Below are 26,203 nucleotides of genomic sequence, written 5' to 3'. Positions count from 1 at the left end.
GGCTAAATCCAGCTTCATATTTTGGAGCTGGTTAGCTGTCAGTAGCAGAGTGGTGGACTTAAGTAGGGATGGATGAAAGTCCCTTACCTGTTCTTGAAGCTTGCTTCGCAGTGGGGCAGAGGCGCTTCGGTTCTCCCCCCGAAGTTCAGGCGAGGGGGGGGAGGAACCCCGCCTCGCCTGGCCGAAATTCAGGCAAGGGGGAGAGTCACCCCGCCTCGCCCGGCCGAAATTCAGGCTGGGGGGGAGGCACCCCATCCCTCGCCAGCAAAATTCAGGCCGGGTAGAGGTGCCCCGTCTACCCGGCCACGAAAAAAAAGTAAAAAAAAAAACGCCCTCGTGATGTTAATCGTTACTAGGGGTGGACGAAAGTCCCTTACCTGTCGTCGAAGGACATTCGCGGTGGGGGGGAGGCGCTTCGCTGGTCCCCCCGCGAAGTTCAGGCCGGGGGGGAGGCTTCCCGCCTCACCCTGGCCGAAATTCAGGCCGGCGGGGAGGCTTCCCGCCTCGCCCCGGCCGAAATTCAGGCCAGGGAGGAGGCTTCCCGCCTCGCCCGGCTGCGAACGCGAAAGTTTTTTAAAAAAAAAACGCCCCCTGATAGGCTACGTGACAATTCACGTAGCCTATCACGGCTAGATCTGCAAAGTCAGCCGTGATAGGCTACGTCAATCGTCACGTAGCCTATAACGGGTGACTTTAAAAAAAAAAAAAGCACGTACGCTAATGGCGGCCCACATAGGGAGCCGCCATTCGCGTTCCTTATTTAGTCGCTGTAGTCTACGTAAATGTTTACGTAGACTACGGCGAAAATAAGGGCAACGCAAATAGCGTTGCCCTTATTTTCGCCGTAGTCTATGTAAAGATTTACGTAGACTACAGCGACCAAATAAGGAACGGGAATGGCGGCTCCCTATGGGGGCCGCCATTATCCGTACGCGCTTTTTTCTTTTTTTTTTAAAGTCACCCGTGATAGGCTATGTGACGATTGTCTTAGCCTATCACGGCTGACTTTGCAAATCTAGCCGTGATAGGCTACGTGAATCGTCACGTAGCCTATCTGGGGGCATTTTTTTTTTCTTTCATTGCAATGGCAGCGGCGGCAGCCGGTCGAAAGACCGGCTGCCGCTCCCACCCCGCTCGAACACCCGCCGAACCACCGGCTGGACCAGCCACCGGGAGGGACATTCGGTGAAGGTAAGTCCCGTCCCTGGGGGGTTGCGGGGGGCAGGGGGGTTCGGAGGATTTCTCCCCGAAACTTGTTCGGGGGGCTGAACACGTTGGCGTTCGGCCCCGCGAAGTTTCGGGGAGAAATTCTCCCCCATCCCTAGACTTAAGTCCCAGATTTATCTGTTCACTGGAATTAGGGATGTCAGAGAATTCCACCATAGATTCCAGTGAGGCTGGATTCTTTAGAATCCGGCCCCCTGGAATCCATGGCGGAACGGCCTCCCGCCCCCCCTCCACCCCGCGGAATCCTCCTGGGATGGAACGTACCTGGGGTGGATGCGGCAGTGGTGGCTCTAGCGGCGGTTCTGGTGATGGCTCTGGCGGCGGTGGCAGCTCCAGCTGGTCTCCCGGCTGGCTGCGGCTCGGCTGCTGTGGCCACCATTTGCGTCCGTGCCCTTTGCCGTGATAGGCTACGTAAATACTTACGTAGTCCATCATGGCTGCTTGCAAGGACACAAATGCTGTCTGCTATGATGGCCGCCATTTGCGGCCACAGCAGCCTGGCCGCAGCTGGAACTCTGGCTGCGGCCGGCCCTGGCCGGTGGCTCCGCAGAGCTGCTGCGGAGCCGCATTCCAGGGGGAGGGACAGAGTGCCTCCCCCCTACTGCGGATGCCCCGGTGCAGAGCCAGGTGAGTATTTCGTACATTCCTAACTGGAATAGATAGAGTCTATACAACTTGAAATCAATACTTTTTTTGGGGAAAAAAGTTCCTTGGGGTGGATGAGTGCCCTCCCATCTGGGTTCTCTGGGTGCCCACCCTGCCCCTACTCCCTGGTCCTCTGGGTTGCACTCAAGCCCCCTTTGCACTCACTAAGCAGCCTGCAGCTTACCCAGGCCCATATGTCTCTGTCCTGATCTCTGTGTTTTAAAAAAAACATGGCAGTTGGCAGCCCATGCCTATATACTTATATGCAACATAGCGCTGTGAAACTAGAGTATATGAGTGATTCACAGCATTATGCTGTGTATACGCCTGTGGGCATGGGCTGCCAATCCCCATGTTTTTTAAAAACATGGCAATTGGGACAGAGACGAATGGGCCCGGGTAAGTTGCAAGCTGCTTACCAAACATGGGACGGTGGTCTGGGGACCAGCAAGCGGTGGGGAGGGCTCAGTGGGCACAGCTCTGTGGGTGTGGGCACCGGCAGTCTGGCAGATTTGTGGACTGAAACAGGCACCCGCACCATCCCTAGTAAGACTGCCAGTCAGGCTGCTGGAATGGCCCTACTTCCCCTCTCATCTCCCCCATCTTTGTTTGCCATCCACTAATGTATGTATGAAACCAGGTACCATGTTTTCCATCACTCCACAGAGTTGCTGGTAGAGAAACCACTGAGACAAAAAACATATTCAACTGAAACTAGCGTGCAGTGCCTCCAACTCACCAGGACTCTATTCCATGAAAGCAAGATGGGAAATTTCAGTGAGCAATTTATAGAACAATAAATATAATTTATTTAACAGGGAAGGGAGAAGACATGGCAGGGAGATTGCAAAACATATATCCAAATGAATACATGATTTAAACTAAGTCTCTAAGCAATAACATAAAATGGAGGGAAAGGAGTTCAATAGCGATATGTCCCTTTAACGCAGGTTACTTCTTAAAATACAACTTTCTCTAGCTGTGCAGTCCAGGACTCGGAAGGATTGATAGGCCTCAGTTACTGCCAGTTGGTTGTCAAGCATCTACTGACTGGCAACAGGGGGATGGGAAGAACCCTCCTTGACTATCTGTTCTGTGTCCTATTCTTTCCTCACAGTAGGCTCACAAAGAATCTCCCTACAGTAACTCATCAGGGTCAAAAATGTTTGAAAAATTTTCATTCCACAAGAGGGCTGCACTCATGCTTCATTCTATCCCCCCTCCCATCCTGCAAATAAGTTATCAAACTGCATAGGCATAATTGGGATATAAAAACAACCACCACCACCACACACTTGAGATCTCAAAACGTTGGAAGCACTCTCCCAGCTAAGATTATGCAGGAAGTGAATCCTTTCAGGAGTGGGATTCAGGGGTGGTGAGCAGTAGTTCTGAAAGTATTTTCATGTTCTATTCCAGGCACATAGCCTTGTAACAACTTATGGTCGGGGGGAGCAATAAAATATAAAAAAATTACATGAGCCTTGATGGCAAACAGTCGCTGGGAATGGTAACAGCACATCCTGGCCCAGATAAGCATGAGGATGATGAAAGCAGGAAGTTCAGCTGGTGCAGAATGCGGCAGCTGACCTGATTAAAGGCAGCCACAGGTGTGATCACATCACTCCACTGCTGAATGAGTTCCACTGGTTACCAGTTGTTTTCCAGGCCAAATTCAAGGTGTTGGTTTTGACCTTTAAAACCCTATATGGTTCAGGCCCAGCCTATCTCAAGGAGTGCCTCCAGCAACACCAGACAGGCTGCTTGACAAGATCAGCCCCAGATGGCCTTCTCTCGGTCCCATCAGCCAGGACAGCTAGGCTGGTGAGGACAAGGGAGAGGACTTTCTCTGTGGTGGCCCCCACTCTGTGGAACTCCCTCCCTAGGGAACTCTACCATGCCCCCTCTTTAATGAACTTCTGCCACACATTAAAAATATGGTTGTTCAAGCAGGCTTTGGGGGTGGGTTAGGGTATTTTTAGAAATACAATATTTTAATATGGAATTTTATTGTTTTAGGATCATCGAATCATAGAATAGCAGGGTTGGAAGGGGCCTACACGACCATTGAGTCCAAATCCCTGCTCAGTGCAGGAATCCAAGTCAAAGCATCCCCAACAAATGGCTGTCCAGCCTCATCTTGAATGCCTCCAGTGTGGGAGAGCCCACTACCTCCCTAGGTAATTGGTTCCATTGTTGTATCAGTCTAACAGTCTGGAAGTTTTTCCTGATGTTCATCCGGAATCTGGCTTCCTGTGACTTGAGCCCATTATTCCGTGTCCTGCATTCTAGGGATGTCAGAGAATTCCGCAACGGATCTCAGTGAGACCGAATGCCAGTGCATTTGGCCCCCCGAAATCCATCGCAGAATGGCCTGCCACCCCCCCTGCCCCCTGCGGATCCCCCCCAGGATGAGACTTACCTGGGGCGGATGTTTCGGGAGGCGGCGGCGGCTCCAGAGGCGGCTTCGGCAGCGGCGGCGGCTGGTCTTCCGACTGGCTACCGCCGCCGTCATTTACACTCTGTGTCCCCCCCCCCATAGACATGATAGGCTACGTAAAGACTTACGTAGCCTATCATGTCTCGGTAAAAAAACAAACAAAATGCGTACGCAAATGGCGGTGGCTACGGCCGCCGCCATTTGCGTTCCTTATTTTTCTTCGTCTTAGTCTATGTAAATATTTATGTAGACTAAGACGAAGACAAGAAAGGGGAACACAAATAGTGCCCAGTATGTAAATATTGACGTAGCCTATCATGGCAAAATACAGGGACGCAAATGGCGGCGGCTACGGCAGCCGCCATTTGCATCCCTGCAGGCTGACCAGCGGCCAGATGTCCAGCTGCAGGAGGCCCTGGCCAGCGGCTCCACAGAATCTCTGTGGAGCAGAGCCGGCCAGAGAGAATTTCGGGGGGAGGGACGTAGTGCCTCCCCCCACCGCGAATGTCACCCTTCGAAAAGGTAAGTGACTTTCGTACATCCCTAATTAGATGGGAATCAGGCACAGGGTTTTATGATTTTTATAATCAAGCTGATGATGAATCCGCCAATTTCCATTTCTTTCAGTTTCCCATTTTTCCAGTCTTAAAATTGGAATCCAGTCTTATGACTGGAAAATGATTTTTTGCCAGAAGAATTCTCATGAAAATTCATACTCATTTTTGTGTGCATTTCTCCTCATACACATATTTTTGTTTGGAATTTTGCCTTGCACATTTTTGTCAATATTTTTTTCATAACAATGCATTTTTTTTTTTAATATTGAAGCCCTGGCTGATTTGTGGAGTACAGAATTGGCCCAGGTGTTGACAGTATTAGTCCTAAGTGGTTCTCACAGGAGAGACATCAGCTAGAGTGCCATTGGAGAAGTACTTGGGATGAATCCAACTAAACATGGATACAAGTACATTTTAAGACCTACACCATGGTGGTGAGGGCAACAAAGAAAGCTCATATATCTACTACCATTGCATCCATACAGAATAGACCGGAGATGTTTTTCCATACTGTGTGAGGCCTCCTTCTCCAGGATGCTGAGGATGCAGAGCTGGAGCTGGAGCAGGCAGTGGTTCAATGTGAACAATGTGTTTCATTCTTTGCAGATAAAGTTGCTCAGATTTGCCTTGACTTGACACCATTTCTGGGGCAGGTCAGAGTGAAACCTTGGCAGGTGACTCTCCAGTTATTTTGGATTCTTTTCAGCTGGAGGATGTGGACAGGGTATCTGGATTGATGAGGGACACCAGGTGTGTACTCAGCTCTTGCCCTTTTTGGCTGATTAAATCAGCCATGGTAGGAATGGTCAGTGGTGGCTGGTGACTCCAGTTCCAAAGGGTTGGTAATTCATTCTAGGTTTTATTTACCACCAGTCAAAACTCTAAAGGTGCTATCCAGGGTGCTGAACCCTGTCCCCCAAATGGGTCCAGCAACTTTGATAGCACATTTAGAGTTTTGGCTGGTTGTAACTAAAGCCCTGAATGGAATTACCAACCCTCTGCAACTGGAGTCACCAGCTGCCACTGGGAATGATGCCAGATGTCAGGGTGGAAACTGAGCTGATGGAACTCCAGAGCAGTTCTGATTCTGAGAAGGATCAGCAATCCATGCGAGAGGAGCCAGCTCATCCCTCACAGGCACAGCAGCTGGCAGAGATTCCTCCTGCCAGCATTCCTGAGATAGTTAGTGACCCTGGCAGTGAGCAAGTGGGAAGTAGGGATGGACGAAAGTCCCTTACCTGATCCCGCAGCTTGCTTCGTCGTGGGGGGGAGGCACTACGTCCCTCCCCCCAAAATTCTGGCCAGGGGGGAGGCGCCCTGTCCCCCCCCAAAATTCTGGCCGGGGGGGAGGCGCCCCGTCCCTCCGGCCGCGAAGCCTCCTCTCCTGCCAAGACGCAAATGGCGGCGGCCATAGCCGCCACCGTTTGCGTCCCTGCAGTCAGCTGTGATAGGCTACGTAAATGTTTACATAGCCTATCACGGCTGACTTTGAAAGAAAAAAAAAGTGCATATGAAAATGGCAGCACCCATGGGCGCCGCCATTTGCGTACACGCTTTTTCTTTTTTTTCAGTCAGCCGTGATAGGCTACGTAAACATTTACATAGCCTATCACGGTGTTTTTTAAAAATCTAGCCGTGATAGGCTACGTAAATCTTTACGTAGCCTATCACGTTTGTTTGTTTGTTTGTTTTACTTGGAAATGGCAGCGGCAGCAGCCGGTCGGAAGACCGGCCGGCGCCGCCACCACCGCCGGGGACATTCGCACAAGGTAAATCCTATACGGGGGGCATGGGGGGCAGACTGTTTCTCCACCAATTTCGGGGGGCCAAATGCACTGGCATTCGGCCTCCCCTAGATTTGTGGAGAAATTCTCTGACATCCCTAGTGGGGAGGGGGGCTTGCTGGATGCTCGACGCAGACACAAAGAGCAACGAGCGATGGAGGGCACAGAAAGGAGGCGTTGTGCTCGTTTGGCATGCAAGCAACGGCCGCCTCCTGTGGACCCAAGGGAAAAAGGGAGGATCTCTCCCTAGCCCATAAGTTCAGGGTCTTCAAGTTACTCTCCTTCAAATGGGGATCAACTGCCTACTTGGTGCAAAGGCCACTCTGCTGTTCCTTGCTTAGTCGCTGGTGATTAGCATCTGAAAGAGTCATTAAGCTGTAAAAGGATTAAAGCCTTGAAAAGAAACCCTCCATCTGTGTCTTGAGTTGGCTATTGGAGTGTACTGAAAGAGGCCGCTAGGGTGCTCCTGTCAGCTTGATCCCCATTCTTCTTTTCTCTCTCTCTCTCTCTTCTCCTACTGCCGAATGGAGGGTGCCAGGGACCCGGCAGTGCAAGCTCTGGTGCAAGAGAACCAGATTCTCCATGATCAAGTGGCTCAAGTGATGATTGCCATACAGAATCTACAAGCTGCAGTTCAACCCCCATCACCTCTGATTCCCCCCTCCGCCGCAAGTGCTCGGTGGCTTTGCCAGAGAAGTTTTCTGGGGAGAAAGGACTTTTTCAGATTTTCTGGGTCCAATCGGAGCTGTACATGCGCTTTTGACCTGAGGATTTCCTGACTGAACAGGTTCATTTGGGCTTTTTTGGTGACCCCCTGTGCACGCAGATGGCTTCTTGGGAGATTCACCGCCTCAGGCAGGGCAAGGACTCATTTTCCAGCTATGCGACAACTTTTTGCTTGCAGATGCAAGATTTACAGTGGAATGATGCCATGCTGGTAGCTCAGTTTTTGGATGGTTTGAACGACGAGATCTTGGACAAGTTGGCACGCACGCCCAGCCCACCTACTTTGGAGGACCTCATCCAGACCTGCCTCCAGATAGATAGCTGGCTGGAGGGCCACTGGCAGACCCGGCGGGGTGCCGGGGGCTGAGATTTCCCTCCTCCCATTCCCCTTGTTTCCTGCCCCCTCCCCCACCCCCTCCCCTGTGGTGGGGGTGGAGGAGACCCCGATGCAGCTGGGAGCTACCCAAGCCCCACTGCCGCCGGAGAAACTAGAGCGGTGGCGCACTGAGCGCCGATGCTTTCGTTGTGGAAAACTGGGACATTTCGCCCAAACCTTCCATGCTAGACCTGCAGCTCCTCTGCCTCCTCCTCCTCTCCTTCCTCCCCCTCCCCCTCCTCACCCCCAGGACTGACTAGGCTGCCCCTCAAGCCTGTTGGGGGTCTCCAGTGTGGGGGGTCGGTTCCACACCTGGTGGGTGCCTTCCGCAACCCACCCACCCTCCCATTAGGGATGGACGAAAGGGACTTACCTTGTCCCGCAGCTTGCTTTGCGGTGGGGGGGAGGAGCTTCGGTTCTCCCCCCGAAGTTCAGGCGAGGGTGGGAGGTGCCCCATCCTTCGCCGGCGAAATTCAGGCCGGGGAGGAGTGCTCCGTCTCCCCAGCCGTGAAAAAAAAGTAAAAAAACAAAACAAAACACACACCCATGATAGGCTATGTAACGATTTGCATAGCCTATCACGGCTAGATTTCCAAATTCAGCCGTGATAGACTATGTAAATCATCACGTAGCCTATCACGGGTGACTTTGGGGAAAAAAAAAAGCGTGTACGCAAATGGCGGCGCCCCATGGGCGCCGCCATTTGCGTTCCTTATTTTGGCCCGTCTAGTCTACATAAAGATTTACGTAGACTACGGCGAAAATAAGGGCAACACAAATAGCGTTCCCTTATTTTCGCCGTAATGTACATAAATCTTTACGTAGACTACCCCTGTCCAAATAAGGAATGCAAATGGCGGCGCCCATAGGGCGCCGCCATTTGCGTACGCGCCTTTTTTTTTTCCAAAGTCACCCGTGATAGGCTACGTGACGATTTACGTAGCCTATCACGGGTGACTTTGGAAATCTAGCCGTGATAGGCTACGTAAATCATCACGTAGCCTATCACGTGTGTGTGGTTTTTTTTTTTAGTGTACTTTTTTATTTTGTAATGGCGGCGGTGGCAGCCAGTCAGGAGACTGGCCGCCGCCCCCGCCCTTGCCGAAACGCCACCGAAATGCCGCCGGGACCCGCCACCGGGTGGGACATTCACCGAAGGTAAGTCCCATCCCGGGGGGGGGGCAGTGGAGAATTTCCCCAACACTTTTGGGGGGCCGAATGCGTCAACACTCGGCCTCCCGAAGATCCGTGGAGAAATTCTCCGCCATCCCTGCCTCCCATCTGCTATTGCATGTTCACTTCTGCTCCTCCCAGTGGGGTGGGGTGGAGGCCCTGGCTTTAGTGGACTCAGGGGCTACAACCAGTTTCATGGATGAAACCTTCGCCCTCTTCCACAAGATTCCTACCCTGTCTCTTCCTGCCCCCTTGGCAGTGGAGATCATCGATGGGCATCCTCTTTCTTCAGGTGTGGTGACCTGGGTTACAGCTCTGCTCACTCACCCAGTCCCACGTTGAGCAGATTCAGTTTCACTTGGCCAAGGTTCCCCAATACCCAATCTTGCTGGGGTTTTCCTGGCTCTCTAAGCATAATCCTCAGATTTCTTGGAGCCTTCAGCAAGTGGAGTTTGCGTCTCCCTCCTGCTGGGAGCATTGCCTCCCGATCGAGGTGCCAGTCCCAGCCCAGGCCTTAACTCTTTCCTCCCCCTCCTCATCTGCTTCTGGCAGTTCTTCAGCTACAGTGATTCTCCCAGAGAAGTATGCAGCTTTTCGGGATGTTTTTGACAAGAAGGAGGCTGACCAGCTCCCCCCCACACCGCCCATTTGACTGTGCCATTAACCTCATTTTGGGGGTGACCATCCCTGCTGGATGACTGTATTTGATGTCGGAGCCGGAACTTCAAGCTCTGTGAGAGGTTTTGGACACAAACCTCAACAGTGGCTTTATTCGCCCTTCCTCCTCCCCCGCCTGCACACCTACCATCTTTGTGGCCAAGAAATCTGGAGAACTCCACCCAGTGCATGATTATAGAGCCCTCAATTCAGTCTCAATCCCTGACAAGTACCCCATCCCCCTGATCCCTGAGATGCTGGAGCGCCTGGGGTGAGCCAAGATTTTCACAAAGTTGGACCTGCGTGGCACCCAGCACCCAGTCAAAGTTAGAACTGACCATCGCAACCTGGAACATCTTCAGACAGCCCATACCTTAAACCAGTGGCAGATTAGGTGGTCGCTTTTTTTTTCCTGGTTCCACCTTAAGTTTTGCTATGTGAAGGCCTCCGACAACCTACAAGCAGATGCTCTTTCTCATAAGCTGGACCTCCAGCCAGGAGGTGAGGGAAATCCCCCCCTCTCTGATTCTTCCCCCCCCCCGAGCCTGGTGGCAGCTGCGGTGCCTCGCTCTTGGGAGGAGCTCCTTCACTCTGCATAGGCTCAGGATGTTTTTGTTCGCACAAAAGTGGAGGAATTGGGGCTAGCCTCTGCCCCCCCACTCTAACCCCTTCTCTTTGCAAGGTGGCCTGCTTTACCATTCTGGTCAGGTCTATGTGCCTTCTAGACCCCTCTGCGAGAAGGTCCTCCATCAGTGCTACGACTCCCCCACTGCTGGGCATTTTGGCTTCTCCAAGACCCTGCATGGAGTGAAGTGGATTTTTCATGGCCTCATGTGTGTCAGGACATCAAGACCTATGTCACCTCCTGCCCAACATGCCAGCAGGCGAAGGCCCCCTCAGGCAAGCCCGCTGTCAAGGGCTCCTTGGAGGCCTCTCTCAGTCTAATCCAGTAGCCAAGTCCAGACACAGACAAAGGGATTCCTTTCAAAGCTTTATTCTTATTTTACAACTTAACAACTATACCGTTTGCAACTAGATCTGAGCAGCACAGTACCTATGCCCTAAGTTGGAACAGTTGGTCCCTGTTTGAAAGGGAATTACTGGCAGACCCCTGAACTTAAGGACTAGGGAGAGTCCCTCCCTTTTCCCTTGGATCCTCTGGGCGCAGCCGTTGTTTGCGCGCCAACCAGGCACTACGCCTCCTTTCCGCGCCCTCCATCTGGCGCCGCTCTCTGCGTCTGCGTCACGCATCCACCAAGTCTGCTATCTGTGCTCAGTCACTCCCTGGACTGCTTTCTAATCTAGGAATGCTGGTGGGAGGAATCTCCGTCAGCTGTGGGCCCTGGGAAAGAGGAGCGCACTCCTCTCCCAGAAGCGACTGCTCTTCCTCAGAATCAGAACTACTCTGGGATTCTATGGGCTCAGTGTCCACCCTGACACCCATAGGCTTGCTTCACCCCCTGCCTACTCCCTCAGGACCTTGGAAACTGTTGTCCCTTGACTTCATCATTGACTTGCCTCCCTCACACGGTAAGACCACCATTCTGGTGATGGTGGATTTGTTTTCTAAGATGGCCCATTTCATCCCCTGCTCTGGGTTGCCCACAGCCAGGGAGACAGCGGAGCTGTTTTTGGTGCATTTTTCCAGCTCCACGGATGGCCCAAGGGTCTCATTTCGAATAGGGGGGCCCAATTCACTGCTCATTTCTGGAGGGAGCTACTTGGGCTTCTCCATGTGAAGCTCCGTCTTTCCTTTGCCCACCATCCACAGACGGATGGTCAGACCACGCGCACCAATGCGACTCTGGAGCAATATTTGTGCTGTTATGTCAGTTACCAGCAAGATGACTGGTTTTCCTTGCTGCCTCTCACAGAATTTGCTTATAACAATGCCTGCCATGCTTCCACCTGCCAAACTCCATTTTTTGCCAGTTTTGGTTACCATCCCAAGGCTTTCCCATCCACCTTAGCTCCCTCTTCAGTGCCAGGAGCCCATGACTTTTTAGAGGAGTTGCGAGTGGTACACCACCTCTTACGGGACTCCCTCAAGCAAGCCATGACAGCCTACAAGGTGCCAGCCAGGTCTGTCTCTACATCTGAGGGACTGGGTTTGGTTGTCCACCCAATACCTCCCTTCTCACTCGCTCGCAAGGAAGCTCACGCCTTGCCGCACAGGGCCTTTCCAGATTATGGCCCAGATTAACCCTGTTGCTTTTCGCCTGGCTCTCCCCCCATCCATGAAGATCCATCCTGTTTTTCATTGGTCCTTGCTGTCCCCCCTGGTTTCTGGTGACCCTCATCGCTCGGTCAGTTCCCCCCCACTGCCAGTGCTGGTGGAGGGGGAGGAGGAGTTTGAGGTCATGGAGATTCTGGACTCCCGCCTTTCTCACGGCCACCTTCAATATCTAATGGAATGGAAGGGGTACAGGCCAGATGAGCGAACCTGGGAACCCATGGAAAATGTGCATGCTCCATTGCTGCTGAGGTGTTTCCACCAGCTGTACCCCCACAAGCCTGGGGCCCCAAGGGAAGAGCATGAGGGGGGGGTCTCATGGGAGCGGGGATGATGTCAGGGTGGAAACTGAGCTGATGGAACCCCAGAGCAGTTCTTATTCTGAGGAGGATCAGCAATCCATGGGAGAGGAGCCAGCTCATCCCTCACAGGCACAGCAGCTGGCAGAGATACCTCCTGCTGGCATTCCTGAGATAGTTAGTGACCCTGGCAGTGAGCAAGTGGGGAGGGGCGCTTGCTGGATGCTCGACACAGACACAAAGAGCAACGAGTGATGGAGGGCACAGAAAGGAGGCATTGTGCCTGTTTGGCATACAAGCAACAGCCACCTCCCGTGGACCCAAGGGAAAGAGGGAGGATCTCTCCGTAGCCCATAAGTTCAGGGTCTTCAAGTGACTCTCCTTCAAATGGGGATCAACTGCCTACTTGGTGCAAAGGCCACTCTGCTGTTCCTTGTTTAGTTGCTGGTGATTAGCATCTGAAAGAGTCATTAAGTTGTAAAAGGATTAAAGCCTTGAAAAGAAACCTTCCATCTGTGTCTTGAGTTGGCTATTGGAGTGTACTGAAAGAGGCCACTAGGGCACTCCTGACACCATAGTTAAGAGCAGTGATTGATGCTTCTGTTCCCTCTTGCTTAAAATACCTTTACTAAGAAACCTTCCCTTGACCCAAGAGATCTGTCTAACTATAGGCCAGTCTCAAATGTGCCATTCTTGGCTCAGGTGATTAAGAAGGTGGTGATGTTGCAATGCTAGATGCATCTGGATGAAACTGGTTATCTGGACCCATTCCATTTGTGGTTTTTGACAGGACATGTGACTGCTTTGGATGCCTTGGTAATGACCTACACAGGGAGCTGAATGAGTGGAGAATGACCCTATTCATTCTCTCCGTGGCATTCGATACCATGATGACCATGATAACCTTCTCGACTGCATGGCCTGGCTGGACCTTGGGAGTACTGTTTTGCAGTGGTTCCAATCCTTTCTGTCAGGCCATGTGTCCAGAAGGCAGTGCTGGGAGGTTAACTATTCAATTCTACAGCCATTGGCCTGGGATATCACACAGGGTTCCATCTTGTCCCCCATGGTGTTTTTTTTTTTTTTAAATATGTATATAAAATTGCTGGGAAAGCTTTTGTGAGCAGTTCCATCAATATGTTTATGACACCAGTTCTATTGCTCTTTGACATCTAATATCAAAGAAGCAGTTGAAACCATTGAATGCTGTTTGGGTTTGATAATGGGCTAGAACAGGGTGAATTAGCTGAAGTTGCCAATTCTTTTCCAGGAGTCAATTCAATGTGATGGTTTTAATCTTTAAAGCCCTAACAGACTTAGGGCCTGGCTATCTAAGGGACTGCCTAAGGGAACCTGCCCATTTATTAAGGTAGTAACAGTGCCTTTGGTAATAGTGCCTTTGAGGGCACTATTATCCACAGATGCCCATTTCTCTTGCACACATGAAAAGGCTTTCTCTCCTATGCGGCCCCAAACTACAGAATGTTCTCCCTGAAGAAATATGATTTCCACCTCTCTCTTGGCTTTTAGAAAGGATAAAGGGTAATGATACATCTTTTCAACTTAGCCTTTGAAATGTGTAGTTTTTAATGTTTAAACGTTTTTACAGTTTTTAATGTTCTTGTTTTAATTGTCAGAAAGTTTTATTGTTTTAAATTGTTGTATAGCGCCTTGATGGCTTTTCAGCAGATTAGGTGATATATAAATGTAATAATAATAAGAGGACAGAAGAAGAGGAGGAGGAGGAAGTGGTTGGATAATTCCAACACAAATTTAGAAGACGTGCAAAATTTGAAAGATTTATTTATTTATTTATTTATTTATTTATTACATTTATATCCCGCCATTTTTCCTCTTTAAGAAACCCAAGGCAGCATACATAATCCTCCTCCTCTCCATTTTATCCTCACAACAACAACCCTGTGAGGTGGGTTGGGCTGAGAGTCTATGACTAGCCCAAAGTCACCCAGTGAGCTTCCATGGCTGAGTGGGGACTAGAACCCGGATCTCCCGGCTCCCAGTCCAACACTCGAACCACTACACCATGCTGGCTCTCAGATAAGTAGATAAGATAAGTGACTAATAAAGTATGTTCACCTTAAAATGCTAACTAAATGACCTTTTCCCACATTCCTAAAATTCAGGCTTGAAAATAGCCATTCACAAGTAGCAAGTGCATTGGCGCAACATTTCTCATGCTTTTGGGAACTCCATATAATCCAGAGCTGGGATGAGATCAGTATGTTTACCTCTTCAATGACACAGAGAGCCTATAACCACAAGTAGCTGATTATCTCCCCTCTAATTATCATATTAGCCATCATTTCTTATCCAGTTCTCTAGGGGGTTCCACAGGCTATTCTTAACCCCTGTGCCATTCCAAGCTAAAGCTAAAGGCAGACAGGGCTCCACCAACTTTCATGCAGAGGCTTTATATATATATATTGTATAGACCAAGCTTCAAATCAACAAAGGGGGTGAGCACTCAACTCAGGCTGTACTATCATAGAGAACTCAAAGGGCAATGCAGGAAGAGATGAATTGATATCTAGAAGGAAACCTTTTATGCAAGATGGTAGTATTTCTTGTCTTGGTATGGGTGCTGCTGCCTCAGGTGGTGTGCAAGATTCCTGTTGGTAATTGTACCAGCAGTAAACCTCTTCCTTTTCTTCACAGATACTACCAGTCAGGAGACCTCATCATTGCTGGCATAACTTCTCAGATCTACATCTTTTTCAGTCCTATTAGTTTTTCAAATCGTCCTTTTCATGAAGAAGAGGATGATCGTATGTAAGGAGTTAGGGAGCTGTTTGTTTGGTTTTTAAAGCATATGTTCTATCTGTGCAGATAATAATCTCAAGGCAGACTGGGTCTATGCATTTCATCTATTTTCTCTGGAAGAATGGCTGTCATCTAGCAGTGGGTATAAATCATTTCTCCCCATATATGAACTTCTGCCCAGTTCATATATGGCTAATTGGGAATGGCCATTTCAGTTGTGTTTAAAATGGTTTTGACAGGAGGGGGAGTAAATATGCCAGTGAAAGGAGATGTCTTATATTTCTTTTTCTTTTTCTAAACCCTTTTAACAATGCACTCTAGCATTCTTCCAAAATATACTATGCAGAGGAAGAATGCTGGCAGCCAGCACTCCTGAGACCTTATGTTGCTTGGCCAACATCAGTGAAGCTCCTACCTTTAAAACTGTGTGTGTGTGTGTGTGTGTGTGTGTGTGTATGTGTATTTGAGTTTGCTTCAGAATTTCCCTAAAAATTCAGTAAAAAGCCTGCAAGAAAAAGAAGAAAAAAGACCAGCCATACTGTCACTATAGTGTTATTTCATCCTTTGGAAAACAAAGACTTGCCCTCCCTCCCTCAAGCATTTATAGATAAACAATGTAACTTATTGGTCTTTCTTCACTGCAGCAACCCAAGCAAATTTAATATAAAACAACAACCTAGATCTGTATTTGTTTTTGAATAATGTGCACATGTCCAAATAGCAGCTTCTCAGTGCTGCTGTTGGATTGATTTTCAGAGAAATCAAAAGTGTCACTGAATGTGCTAATCTTATTTCACATTTCCCTGCACTTGGACTATATAAGTACAAGATATTTATCAAACATATATTTAATTGAAATGTCATTTTGAAGCAGATGCATACTGCATGTCAATCTCTTTACAGGGTAGTGCTACAGAACTACCAGCACATTCTGCTCATGGAATTTGCTTTTAAGGAGATTAATGACAATCCCTGCTTCTTATCTAATGTCACCCTGGGCTTCCGTATCTATAATGATTATTTTAGTGCATCCTGGAACTATCATGCCTCAATGGATCTTCTTTCCACCCAGAGCAGATTCATCCCTAACTACAAGTGTGATGACCGAACCAATCTCGTAGCAGTTATTGGGGGACCTAACTCTGACACTGGGCGCCACATGGCAGATCTTCTGTGCATTTACAAGATTCCTCAGGTAAGTTAGGTACATGGAGTACGGGAGCTGAATAAGCAATTCACACTTCTCCTCCTGTGATTCAGGTGGGGTTTTGTGGAGACAGATGTTGGTCTATTGAAACAAAGAGACAAAAATTGAATGATGCTTAAAGGTCAAATTCTGGTGAAGGCAAATGCTTATTAATTATTTTGGTTTATTCCGAAATCCTATCCTGACATATCTGGGAGTCAATAGGCATTACATCTGAGTGGATGTCCATAGGATTGCACGGTTAGACATCTGGAACACAATAATTCATAGCAGCTCATTTATTTATATGTGTAACTACCAATATGCAAACAAGAGCATCTCTACCTTTTATAAGGCTGTTGCAGAAATCAGAGTCAGAGAGACCACGGAGTGAAGGAAAAAGAGTTTTTCTTTATTTAACGCGCGGGCTTTATGGCTGGAATAACTTCCAAAGTGCCAAAAAGCCCCGAAGTACATCAACAAATTGTTTTTATAGATATTGTGACACATAGGCAAAATCTCTCCCACCCCTTTCTGTGTGGTTTTGCAGTATTTAGCATTTCCTCTTCTAGCACAATTGTTTATAGCCCAGGAAATGGGTTATAGGACATGATAAACACAGAACATGATAAACAACTCTGACCTTAGCCTTGTTGACAAGATAAGAAATTCCTGCATCTTTTCAGCTTGCAAAATGTATTTGAGGGAGAAAGAGCTCAGCAAAAACATGAGGCATGAGGCTACTTAGTCTGACCCTCTACCTTGCTACTACATTTCCCCCCTTAAATGCATAATTTCATTACAATTATAGCATTTATGATAAGCGAATGCTCATAATAGTCTGTGAAGCACAATACAAAACTTTTTATAACAGACATATTACTTAACCTTCTGTTGGGCTATTAGAGCATAGAGGGTGGCAGTTTTACTAGCGGAGACATAAGACAGATTGGTTAAACAGTGCATAAGATAAGGAATGCAAAGGCATAACAGTATCCCTATGAACAACACTGGTAGAATTAGGATGAACAATGCCTTAAGCCAGCTAAAATTTGGGAGCCAAGAGGTTAACCAATTTAGCTAATTGTTTTGTCCCATTGTTATGTCAGCCACTATATTATGCAGATTATTGATTTGAACATCTACAGCATTACTATTATCAGTCAAATTAAAACAACAAAGCGTCTGGTGTACTTCACAGCTTAAATGATGGAGAAAAAAGAGATAATCAATACCAGCCCTATTTTCTAGGATGGCACCTCTCAGGTCATGCAACTCTTTATTTAATAGTGACAATGTTCATGAGGTGGCGTTTATGTTTTTGACTAAAGTGCAGGCTAACTTGTTAATTTCCATACCATCAGCCAGTGCTAAGCCTGGAACTCTAATTAAAGACATTGCTAAGGCTAATTTTTCTTCATTAGAATGTAAATGTAGGTGGCTATCACAAGTTTCAGTTAGGTGGAGCGCCCTAGCTCGCCGTTGAACTTTCTCTGGCCACAGGGGAAGGACTGGTACTAGGTGGCTAAGGCAGCAGGGTTGGTCATCAGACAAATTGGCCGGAATGAATGACCAGGTACGGGAACTACAGGTCCAAAACCATCTATGGGGAGAAGTATATGTGCATCATAAAAATATATATTTTGAATTTCATTACAATGGAAAGGGGGGCCAGGAATAGCTTTATATCTTCTAGAAGATTTAGCACAATTGATCATACGGGCACAAGTGGCATTCATTCCAGCTACAGTGGGAGTACGCAGAATAAACTCTGTAGGGGGTAGGGTTTTCATAACCGTGCCCCAGTTAGAACTTTGAGAATAAGTCATGTTTATATTAATATGACTAAACATAGTATTGTTTCAAATTCCTTCAAGATGTTTACAGACAGGTATTAGGCAAGAACTAATAAGCCTGTTTGCAGGTATATCTCTTGGCAAACAAAAATGTTCTACTCCAGTGATGTTAGCCAGGTGAAGCTAGTAATTATCAGTGAATCGCTGAGATAGACTTCCCCCTCCAGGGGCAGGCCCCCCTTTAGTACACATTATTAAGAAGGCACAATACAACACTACTACCACTACAACCTGCATGTTTGGTTTTCTTTGGGATCTGACCGTACGACGGGTGGGTGGTCTCCAGGTGCGCCCACAGTAGAGTCTAGCCTGAGTTTTGTTACTGTTTCTTCAGAATGACTTTTAAAGGATTTTTAGCTACAGTCCACTCCCCCCTTTTGCTTTTTTGACTCGTGTCTAATGTATCTGTGGTTTAATTCCAGCTACTTTCACGGCTGTGGGGGTAGAAAGTATGACAGTTTTTTGGTCCTCTCCACCTGGGAGTTAAAGGGTCATTTTTTCACTCTTTAATGCATACTTCATCTCCTGGTTGGAAAGGATGAACTTTTGTGATGGGAATTGGGGCTTATTTTCTAAGACAAAGCGACGCTGGGCTTGAAGAACTTTGCCTAGTGCTTGGACCTCTTGTCTAAGGCTAACGTTTGCTTGCTCTTGATGCCGCTCCAGTGTCAATCATGAAGTTAATGTCACGGCCCCCCACAGTGGCAGTGACTAGGGGCTCCCTGGGGCTGAGATTAAGGGGGCCCAGTTTGTCTTATTTAAGACTTTTGGCTTTAGCCATTTTAATGAAGGGGGCTTCTTCATACATTTCTACAGACCCTTGCTTTTGCCAGTTTGGTTGCCAACCAAGCTGTCTTCTCCCTCGCCCGTTTTGGCCTCTTTGGTTCTGTCCTTTGTGTATTTGATTCATTCTATTTGGGCATTCATGCCACCAATGTCCATCTTGTCTGCACTGGGCACACTGGTTCCTTCCTAAGAATCCCCTGCCTCTGCCGGGTCTTCTTTCATTTCTTCGTCCACGTCCTCTTGGGCCTCTACTCTTCCTCATCTTCCACTATGCTGCTCCACTAACGCTGCAGCGAGCAATTCCACCTTTTTTGGCCATTCTTCGATCCTTTTTTCTTCTTCTTGATCTCTATTCACGTATACCTTCTGAGCTACTGCCAATAATTCCATTAGATTCTTTCCTGCAAAGCCGTCGAGCTTCTGTAGTTTTCTCTGAATATCTGAATAGCTTTGAGCTACAAAGGTCATATTGACCATCTTCATATTATCTGAGGCCTCTGGGTCGAGGGGGGTATACTGGCAATAGGCATCTAAAAGATGCTCCAAGTACGCTCCGGGGGCCTCGGTGGCACCTTGCAGCACTTCAGACACCTTGGCCATATTAACTGACTTCTTTATACCTGCCCTCATGGCTTTTAACAGCAGGGTTTGATACTGGGTGAGGCGCTCTAGCTCCACTTGTGTGTTGGGATCCCAGAGAGGGTTTTCTAGGGGCACTCTCTCTCATCTATTCCTGTGCATTTATATAAGTCTCAGGAGCTCTTTTTAGAGCAATCCGCTCTGCCTGCTGAAGGATCTGGCGCCTCTCTTCAGTGGTAAACAAAGTCAATAGCAACGAGGGATGGGGGAGAATTTCTCCCCGAAACTTCGGGGGGCTGAGTGCCAACGTATTTGGCCCCCCGAAGTAGTTTCGGGGAGAAATTCTCTGCACCCCCCGCCCCCCGCACCCCCCCCTGGGATGGGACTTACCTTTCATGAATGTCCCTCCTGGCGGCGGGTCCCGGCAGCGGTTCGGCAGGTCTTCGCCAGGTCTTTGTCTTCCATTTCAAGAAAAGTAAAAAAAAAACAACGCCCCCGTGATAGGCTACGTGATGATTAACGTAGCCTATCATGGCTAGATTTGCAAAGTCAGCCGTGATAGGCTATGTAAATCGTCATGTAGCCTATCACGGGTGACTTAAAAAAAAATAAAAGCGCGTACGGCTAATGGCGGCCCCCATAGGGAGCCGCCATTCGCGTTCCTTATTTGGTCGCTGTAGTCTACGTAAAGATTACGTAGACTACAGCGACCAAATAAGGAACGCGAATGGCGGCTCCCTATGGGGGCCGCCATTTGCGTACACGCTTTTTTTTTTAAGTCACCCGTGATAGGCTACGTGACGATTAATGTAGCCTATCATGGCTGACTTTGCAGATCTAGCCGTGATAGGCTACGTAAATCGTCACGTAGCCTATCACGGGGGCGTGTTTTTTTTTTAACTTTTGAGTTCGCGGCCAGGCGAGGCGAGGCGCCTCCTCCCCGGCCTGAATTTCTGCCGGGCGAGGCGGGAAGCCTCCCTGCCGGCCTGAATTTCAGCCGGGCGAGGAGGGAAGCCTCCCCCCCCCCGGCCTGAACTTCAGGGGGAGCAGCGAAGCGCCTCCCCCCCACCGCCAAGCAAGCTGCGAGACCAGGTAAGTGACTTTCGTGCACCCCTAATAGCAACTGTTGGCAATCTTGCCAATTTGGCATATGCAATGCCATGATACTGGAGCATAGCTCTACTAGCTCATGGGGCTTCTTCGTATATGAGGCATAATGGGTTTTCCAATTCAGTAAATCAGAAGTAGTGAAAGGTGCGTATGTGTAAGCCTGAACAGGTACATAGTGTTCCTCTGCACTTAGATCTGGGTTGGCCACTAACTGGGTTATTTGTCTCAAGGGGAACAAGGTTTGGGCTCCACTGTCAGTACTTCTCAACCGGTGGGCAACAGGTGGGTCTGGATCCTCGTCTTTTCGAGGAGGGTGTATCTTTGGCAGGGCCGGCATTCCTGCCAGACTCTCTACAAATGGTCTTTCTCTTTGCTTCTTGCCTCTTCCTCCTTCTTTTTCTCCCTTCTCCATCTGTCTTGGATCGGTTGCTCAGAGATTGCAGAGGGGAAGCGATTGTCTGAACTAGGGAGCTTGTAAACACATTGCCAGTGCTTCTGAGTTTTCAATGGGTCAACATAGAAATTTCAATTTAAGCTATTTTAAAAACATTAAAAACAACAAAACTTTCTCTTTTGCAAGGAGAGAAGGAGCTAATTGACTATGATCCCCTCTCTTTTGCAAAAGTAAACTTAAAGCTACAAGGCAGTTACAACTGCATGGCTAACTTAGGGGAAAAGCTCTCGGGGCTATTTATTACTAGACAAGCTAGCCAGGGATTTACAATATCACACACACACACACACACACACACACCTCTTTTCTTCTCTTCTCCCTCAACCTGGTACACGAAAGCAAAGTGCCGAAACTCAGGACGCTGGGGGGGGGGGGTGATGGGCATCGCCTTATACTTGCATTTTTCAGGTAGCCATTAATCTTCTTCAGGGAGGCGGTGGGGTGATTTGCAGGACTTCAAAGGCAAGCTTTCCAGTTTGTTTGTATTTGTAAATCCCAAGCTCAAAACAGGACACCGTGAGGTACAGGGCAGCCAAATCTTTGCTTTGGCACGGGCAACAAATAACTCAGGTCAGCTTTCTTCGCTGGGGTCTCAAACAGGAAAACAGTCATAATTTAAAGTTGTAACATCACTGACAGTGTCAGCCAGCCAGCTACACAGATCTCACTGTTTTTTAAGACAGTTACTCTAATATCTTCTTTTCTTCTCAATCAGGTTGGGTCTCCCAGCTTACACAGTTTATTGCAGCTTCCAGGAGCATGGTAATAGCATGATTTTGGCTTGGCTAGGAACATGCTGTCTGGTTTCTCGGTCTCTTCAGCACACACACTCAGGCAGTCCAACACTGGACACTCAAATCCATGAGATTTCTTCATTGCAGGGAATCCCACGGCAAACACTTAATGGTTACGCTCTTCAGAAATCATATAGCTGATGGTCAGTATCTACAGGCTCTATGAAATTCTAGGACAGTTCAAAGCTAAACATGGTTACCTTGACAGAGATCTTCAACATGGTCTCTCCGCTTCATTCTGCCTTGGGACCGTCCTATGGCGCACTTTCCACTTGAAGAGGGGTCTAGCCTGTGCCCTGGGAGTTGATTCTTCACCTTTATTCCATTTTGCGCCTTCATCTTCTGGGTCTTCATTTTCAGTTTCTATTTCTTAGGGATTTTATCTCAATTAGGCGAGGTGATGATGTTGCACAACTCAGAACGTTGTAGGCAATTCTCCTGCTCCCCTTCCCAGCGCACTAGGCTCACGGCTACTTCTTCAGCCTCACACTCCCATGCTTCGTTAAAAGCCAGGCTGTCTTGCAACATTTCTCTAATTAACAGCCTCAGACCTTGTTCTTTTTTTTTCTCAGCTCGGCCTTGAGCTTTTTTGCTGTTTCCTCTCTCCATTCTGAATTCTTCTTCTTTATTTCCCCTTCTCCATCTGTCTTCCACTTTCTTAATCTCTCTGTCTTTCTCTACTTGTCTCTGTCTTTGCCCCTGTCAACCATTGGGAACCACACTCAGTATCATTTGGAGTTGCAACTAACAGTAAAAACATCTGCAAATATCACATATATTTTATGATATCTAAGAAATCATAAAATACACACAACAAACTTTATTTGCAATTTAACACAATGACTGGAAAACACTTCTTGCATGGTAAGGCATGATGGAGCAGATCCAGCAATCATACTGCTCCTCTGGCTGCATGCTCAGGGCCCATCAAAATCAAGAGACAGGCATACCCACACACGCAAAGAGTTCTAGGTCTTTCTTTAGCCATGGGGGAGAGGTTCAGACTACAGAATCCCACAAGTCTATATAGGGAAACTGATCAGGGTGTCTAGGCTCTCCAATTACTACAGAATATACACGGCTAATTTTACCGGGCTCTAAAGAACCCTCACTAGGCCATCTTACACCAAAAGAAGGCCATTTTACCTCACACAATGTTTGCAGCCGCTGGGGGTCCATGGGGGGGTTACCATAATCTCTACTGAATCTTTTTAAAAAATTTTTTTTTTTAACATACATCCCAAGGGGGTGCAAGTGTTGCTTCCCCCACCTCCCATAGCCTCCCACTTAAGATGAAGATGGACACAAAGAGGGAAGGGGATTGGTCAGTGAGTAAGGGGTCCCATTGGCTGACACAAGAGGAATTTTTACACCACGCACTTCGCTACTGGCCTGGGCACCCGGACGATCAACGGTATGTGACAGAAACTGCAGTAGCCACGCACACAATCTTTCAACACTTCATTTATACGTTCCTGCCTCCCACTATTCCACTTTTTTCACTAGAGCGAAGCAGTTTCCTCAGCACGTTGCTGAGTACTAGGGCTTGCTCGGGGAGTGATCAAATCCCCCTTCCACCCTAACTGGGTGGGTCTATACCATTCCCCTTTTATACGTATACTTGCCTATATCCTGAAGGCAGGGCCCAATTTTAACTTCAATGTGGGCAGGGCTCAGGTTCCTTCCTCTGCTTACTGGGGTTCTCTTGACGCTCGCAGCTGTTCAGGCAGTCCCAGCACAGGCTTTTCTCCCATTCTTCCGACAAAAAGGTCAGTGGCGCCAAGAAAGGGAGGCATGCACTGAGCTCTCCCTCCTGGCGCGGCGATTAAGAGCAGGCAACTGCCACCTCTCTGTCTCAGTGCCTGCCACAATCCGAGTCATGGCACCATTTATGTTGCAGAAATCAGAGTCAGAGAGACCATGGAGTGAAGGAAAAAGAGTTTTTCTTTATTTAACGCGCGGGCTTTATGGCTGGAATAACTTCCAAAGTGCCAAAAAGCCCCGAAGTACATCAGCAAATTGTTTTTATAGATATTGTGACACATAGGCAAAATCTCTCCCACCCCTTTCTGTGTGGTTTTGCAGTATTTAGCATTTCCTCTTCTAGCACAATTGTTTATAGCCCAGGAAATGGGTTATAGGACATGATAAGCACAGAACATGATAAACAACTCTGACCTTAGCCTTGTTGACAAGATAAGAAATTCCTGCATCTTTTCAGCTTGCAAAATGTATTTGAGGGAGAAAGAGCTCAGCAAAAACATGAGGCATGAGGCTACTTAGCCTGACCCTCTACATTGCTACTACAAGGCAAATTAATGTAAATAGGGCCTTCTGTTTCTGGTTCAGGTATTCCTTAAACCAAATTAAGCACTGAAGTGTTCTCCCCCTCCCTTAGGGCTGAGATAACTTGGGGCTGCAATTCCTCTGGCTTGACATTTTCAGTGCAAAAAAGGTTATTTCAATAGCTAACAGTAAAACTTCAAGAAAGATTTTGTATCATAAATCAATAGTAATTCTCTTCAAAAGTTTGCAAAATGAGATATTTACAGAGATGGGGAACATCCCTTAGAACAGAGCAGTACCACTAGATACCATTTATGGTGAGCACATCATAACTCAAATAGAATGTATGAGAGGTTGGAATTTTAATGCACGTGAAAATCTGTGTTTTTAGTGTTTTGAGCCACTGCTCTGCTGTATCTGTTATATCTTCATATTCCTCCTTATAATGGAAAAATTTATGTTGCACATTCCTGTTTTTAACTGTATTTTATCAGTTTATGTCATAAGCTGCTCAGAGAACAATGTTATTTGCTCATTATTATCAGTATAGTAAAAACAAACTAAAAAACCCAGAAATAACAATTGTCATTTTGCATCTGGTCTACTGAGGTCTAGAGAACAGGTGGCAATAGAACATTTCAAAGGCAGGGAGGAATAAGTATCATCTGGAGACCCATTGGCCTTCCAGCTCCTGTTCAAGTGTGTCAAAATCTCCTGTTGCCACAGCCAGTAGGGGCATTTGTGCTGCAGGTTTGCCATCCATGGGGTAAAATCACTTAAATCAAGCTATATTATATGACTCCAATGTTGTAATCTCACCATATAATCAGAAATTATTGAATCCTCTTGTTTCATATTAGCATCTTGGACACAAAAAATGAAATGTAGATTCTGATTTCTGGTGACAAACATTGTAAAGTGTAACACACACACACACACAGTATTTTGGAAATCTCTCTTCTCTCCTCTTTTTTTCCTTTACTTTCTTTAGCTTACATATGGCTCTGCTCCAGTGGTGAATGATGAAACTCAAGGTATTTTCTTCTACCGGATGTTCCCAAATACATCCCTTCAATATAAGGGGATTCTCCAGTTATTGCTGCATTTCAGGTGGATGTGGATTGGAGTACTGTATGTGAATGATGACAATGGAGAAAGGCTGATTCGGAGTGAGCTTACCATGTTTACCAAGAGAGGCATCTGCTTTGATTTCATACAAAGATTTCCCAAACAAGCATTTTCCAATAATGCAGAGAAATTGGTGGATGAAGAGATTGAAATATGCAAAGTTGTCATGCACAGTACTGCCAAGGCATTGGTTGTACATGGTGCAATTGAGACTATGATTATGATAAGGATATTGCTAAGGATTTCAGAATTTGAGAATATTCCATCAATGACCAAAGGTAAAGTTTGGATTATGACAGCCCAGATGGACTTCGTATCACTTTCCCTTCAAAGAAGTTGGGATATACACTTCATCCATGGTGCTATATCTTTTGCCAGTCACTCAAAGCAGTTGTTAGGATTCCAGAAATTTCTTCAGAGGAGAAACTATGCTGCAAAAAAAGAAGACAGCTTCATCAGGGATTTCTGGGAACAAGCATTTAGCTGTTCATTCTCCAACTCTGTGGTAAATAGGGAGGTGGAGAAAATCTGTACTGGGGAGGAGAAGCTGGAGACTCTTCTTGGATCTAGTTTTGAAACGGGCATAATCACTGCCCACAGCTACAGCATCTACAATGCTGTCTATGCTGTGGCCCATGCATTGCAAGCCATGCATTCATCCAAACTGAAATACCGAGCAATGGAAGATGGAGGGAGGTGGAAGCTTCTGAAGCAACAGCTGTGGCAGGTAAAGTCCTGAGTGCAGAAATGCAGGAGACCTCACCATGTTTGCAGGAAGACAACTCAGAATATGTAGAAAGGTGTTTCACTAACGAGATGTTCTATCTTACATTCCATTTTATTTCTATACAGCACACTGGTGTTCCTGCTTACATTAAAGCCATTCTGGACTTGATTATTTTTTACATGTGTGATTACTTTTAACTGAGTATGACTAGTCTTGTGGCCTTATTATATGTATATGCATCTGGGTAAGAATACATAAGGCTGTTTGATCATCTCCTTTACTCTCCCCGCCCTCCAGATATAATCTGCATGGTAATTTAAAGTCTATACATAGTTGGTTTGGGCAAGAGTTATAGAGAAAATCCAGTACAATTGCTTACTCCACTAGTGAGCACCTCAT

The 26,203-nt window shown here is 47.4% G+C and overlaps 1 protein-coding gene across 2 annotated transcripts; it reads left to right on the top strand.

Moving 5' to 3' along the window:
* Positions 1-8,791: 8,791 nt before the first annotated feature.
* Positions 8,792-25,971, top strand: LOC146341429 (extracellular calcium-sensing receptor-like). 2 transcript variants are annotated; one of them, XM_084805105.1, is made up of 4 exons: positions 8,792-8,913; positions 14,794-14,907; positions 15,976-16,093; positions 24,941-25,971. In XM_084805105.1, exons 1-4 carry the CDS (start codon positions 8,807-8,809, stop codon positions 25,814-25,816), a joined length of 1,215 nt encoding a protein of 404 aa, XP_084661231.1. In that variant the 5' UTR covers positions 8,792-8,806; the 3' UTR covers positions 25,817-25,971. The 2 variants fall into 2 exon arrangements, with proteins under 2 accessions (XP_084661231.1, XP_084661232.1); XM_084805106.1 differs by lacking the exon at positions 14,794-14,907.
* Positions 25,972-26,203: the final 232 nt, after the last annotated feature.

The sequence above is a fragment of the Heloderma suspectum genome, chromosome 6 (genome assembly GCF_057233095.1).
Source record: "Heloderma suspectum isolate Gila_16-S chromosome 6, 16-S_ref, whole genome shotgun sequence".
Taxonomy (NCBI): Eukaryota; Metazoa; Chordata; class Lepidosauria; order Squamata; family Helodermatidae; genus Heloderma; species Heloderma suspectum.
This window is presented reverse-complemented; position numbering and strand designations above follow the sequence as displayed.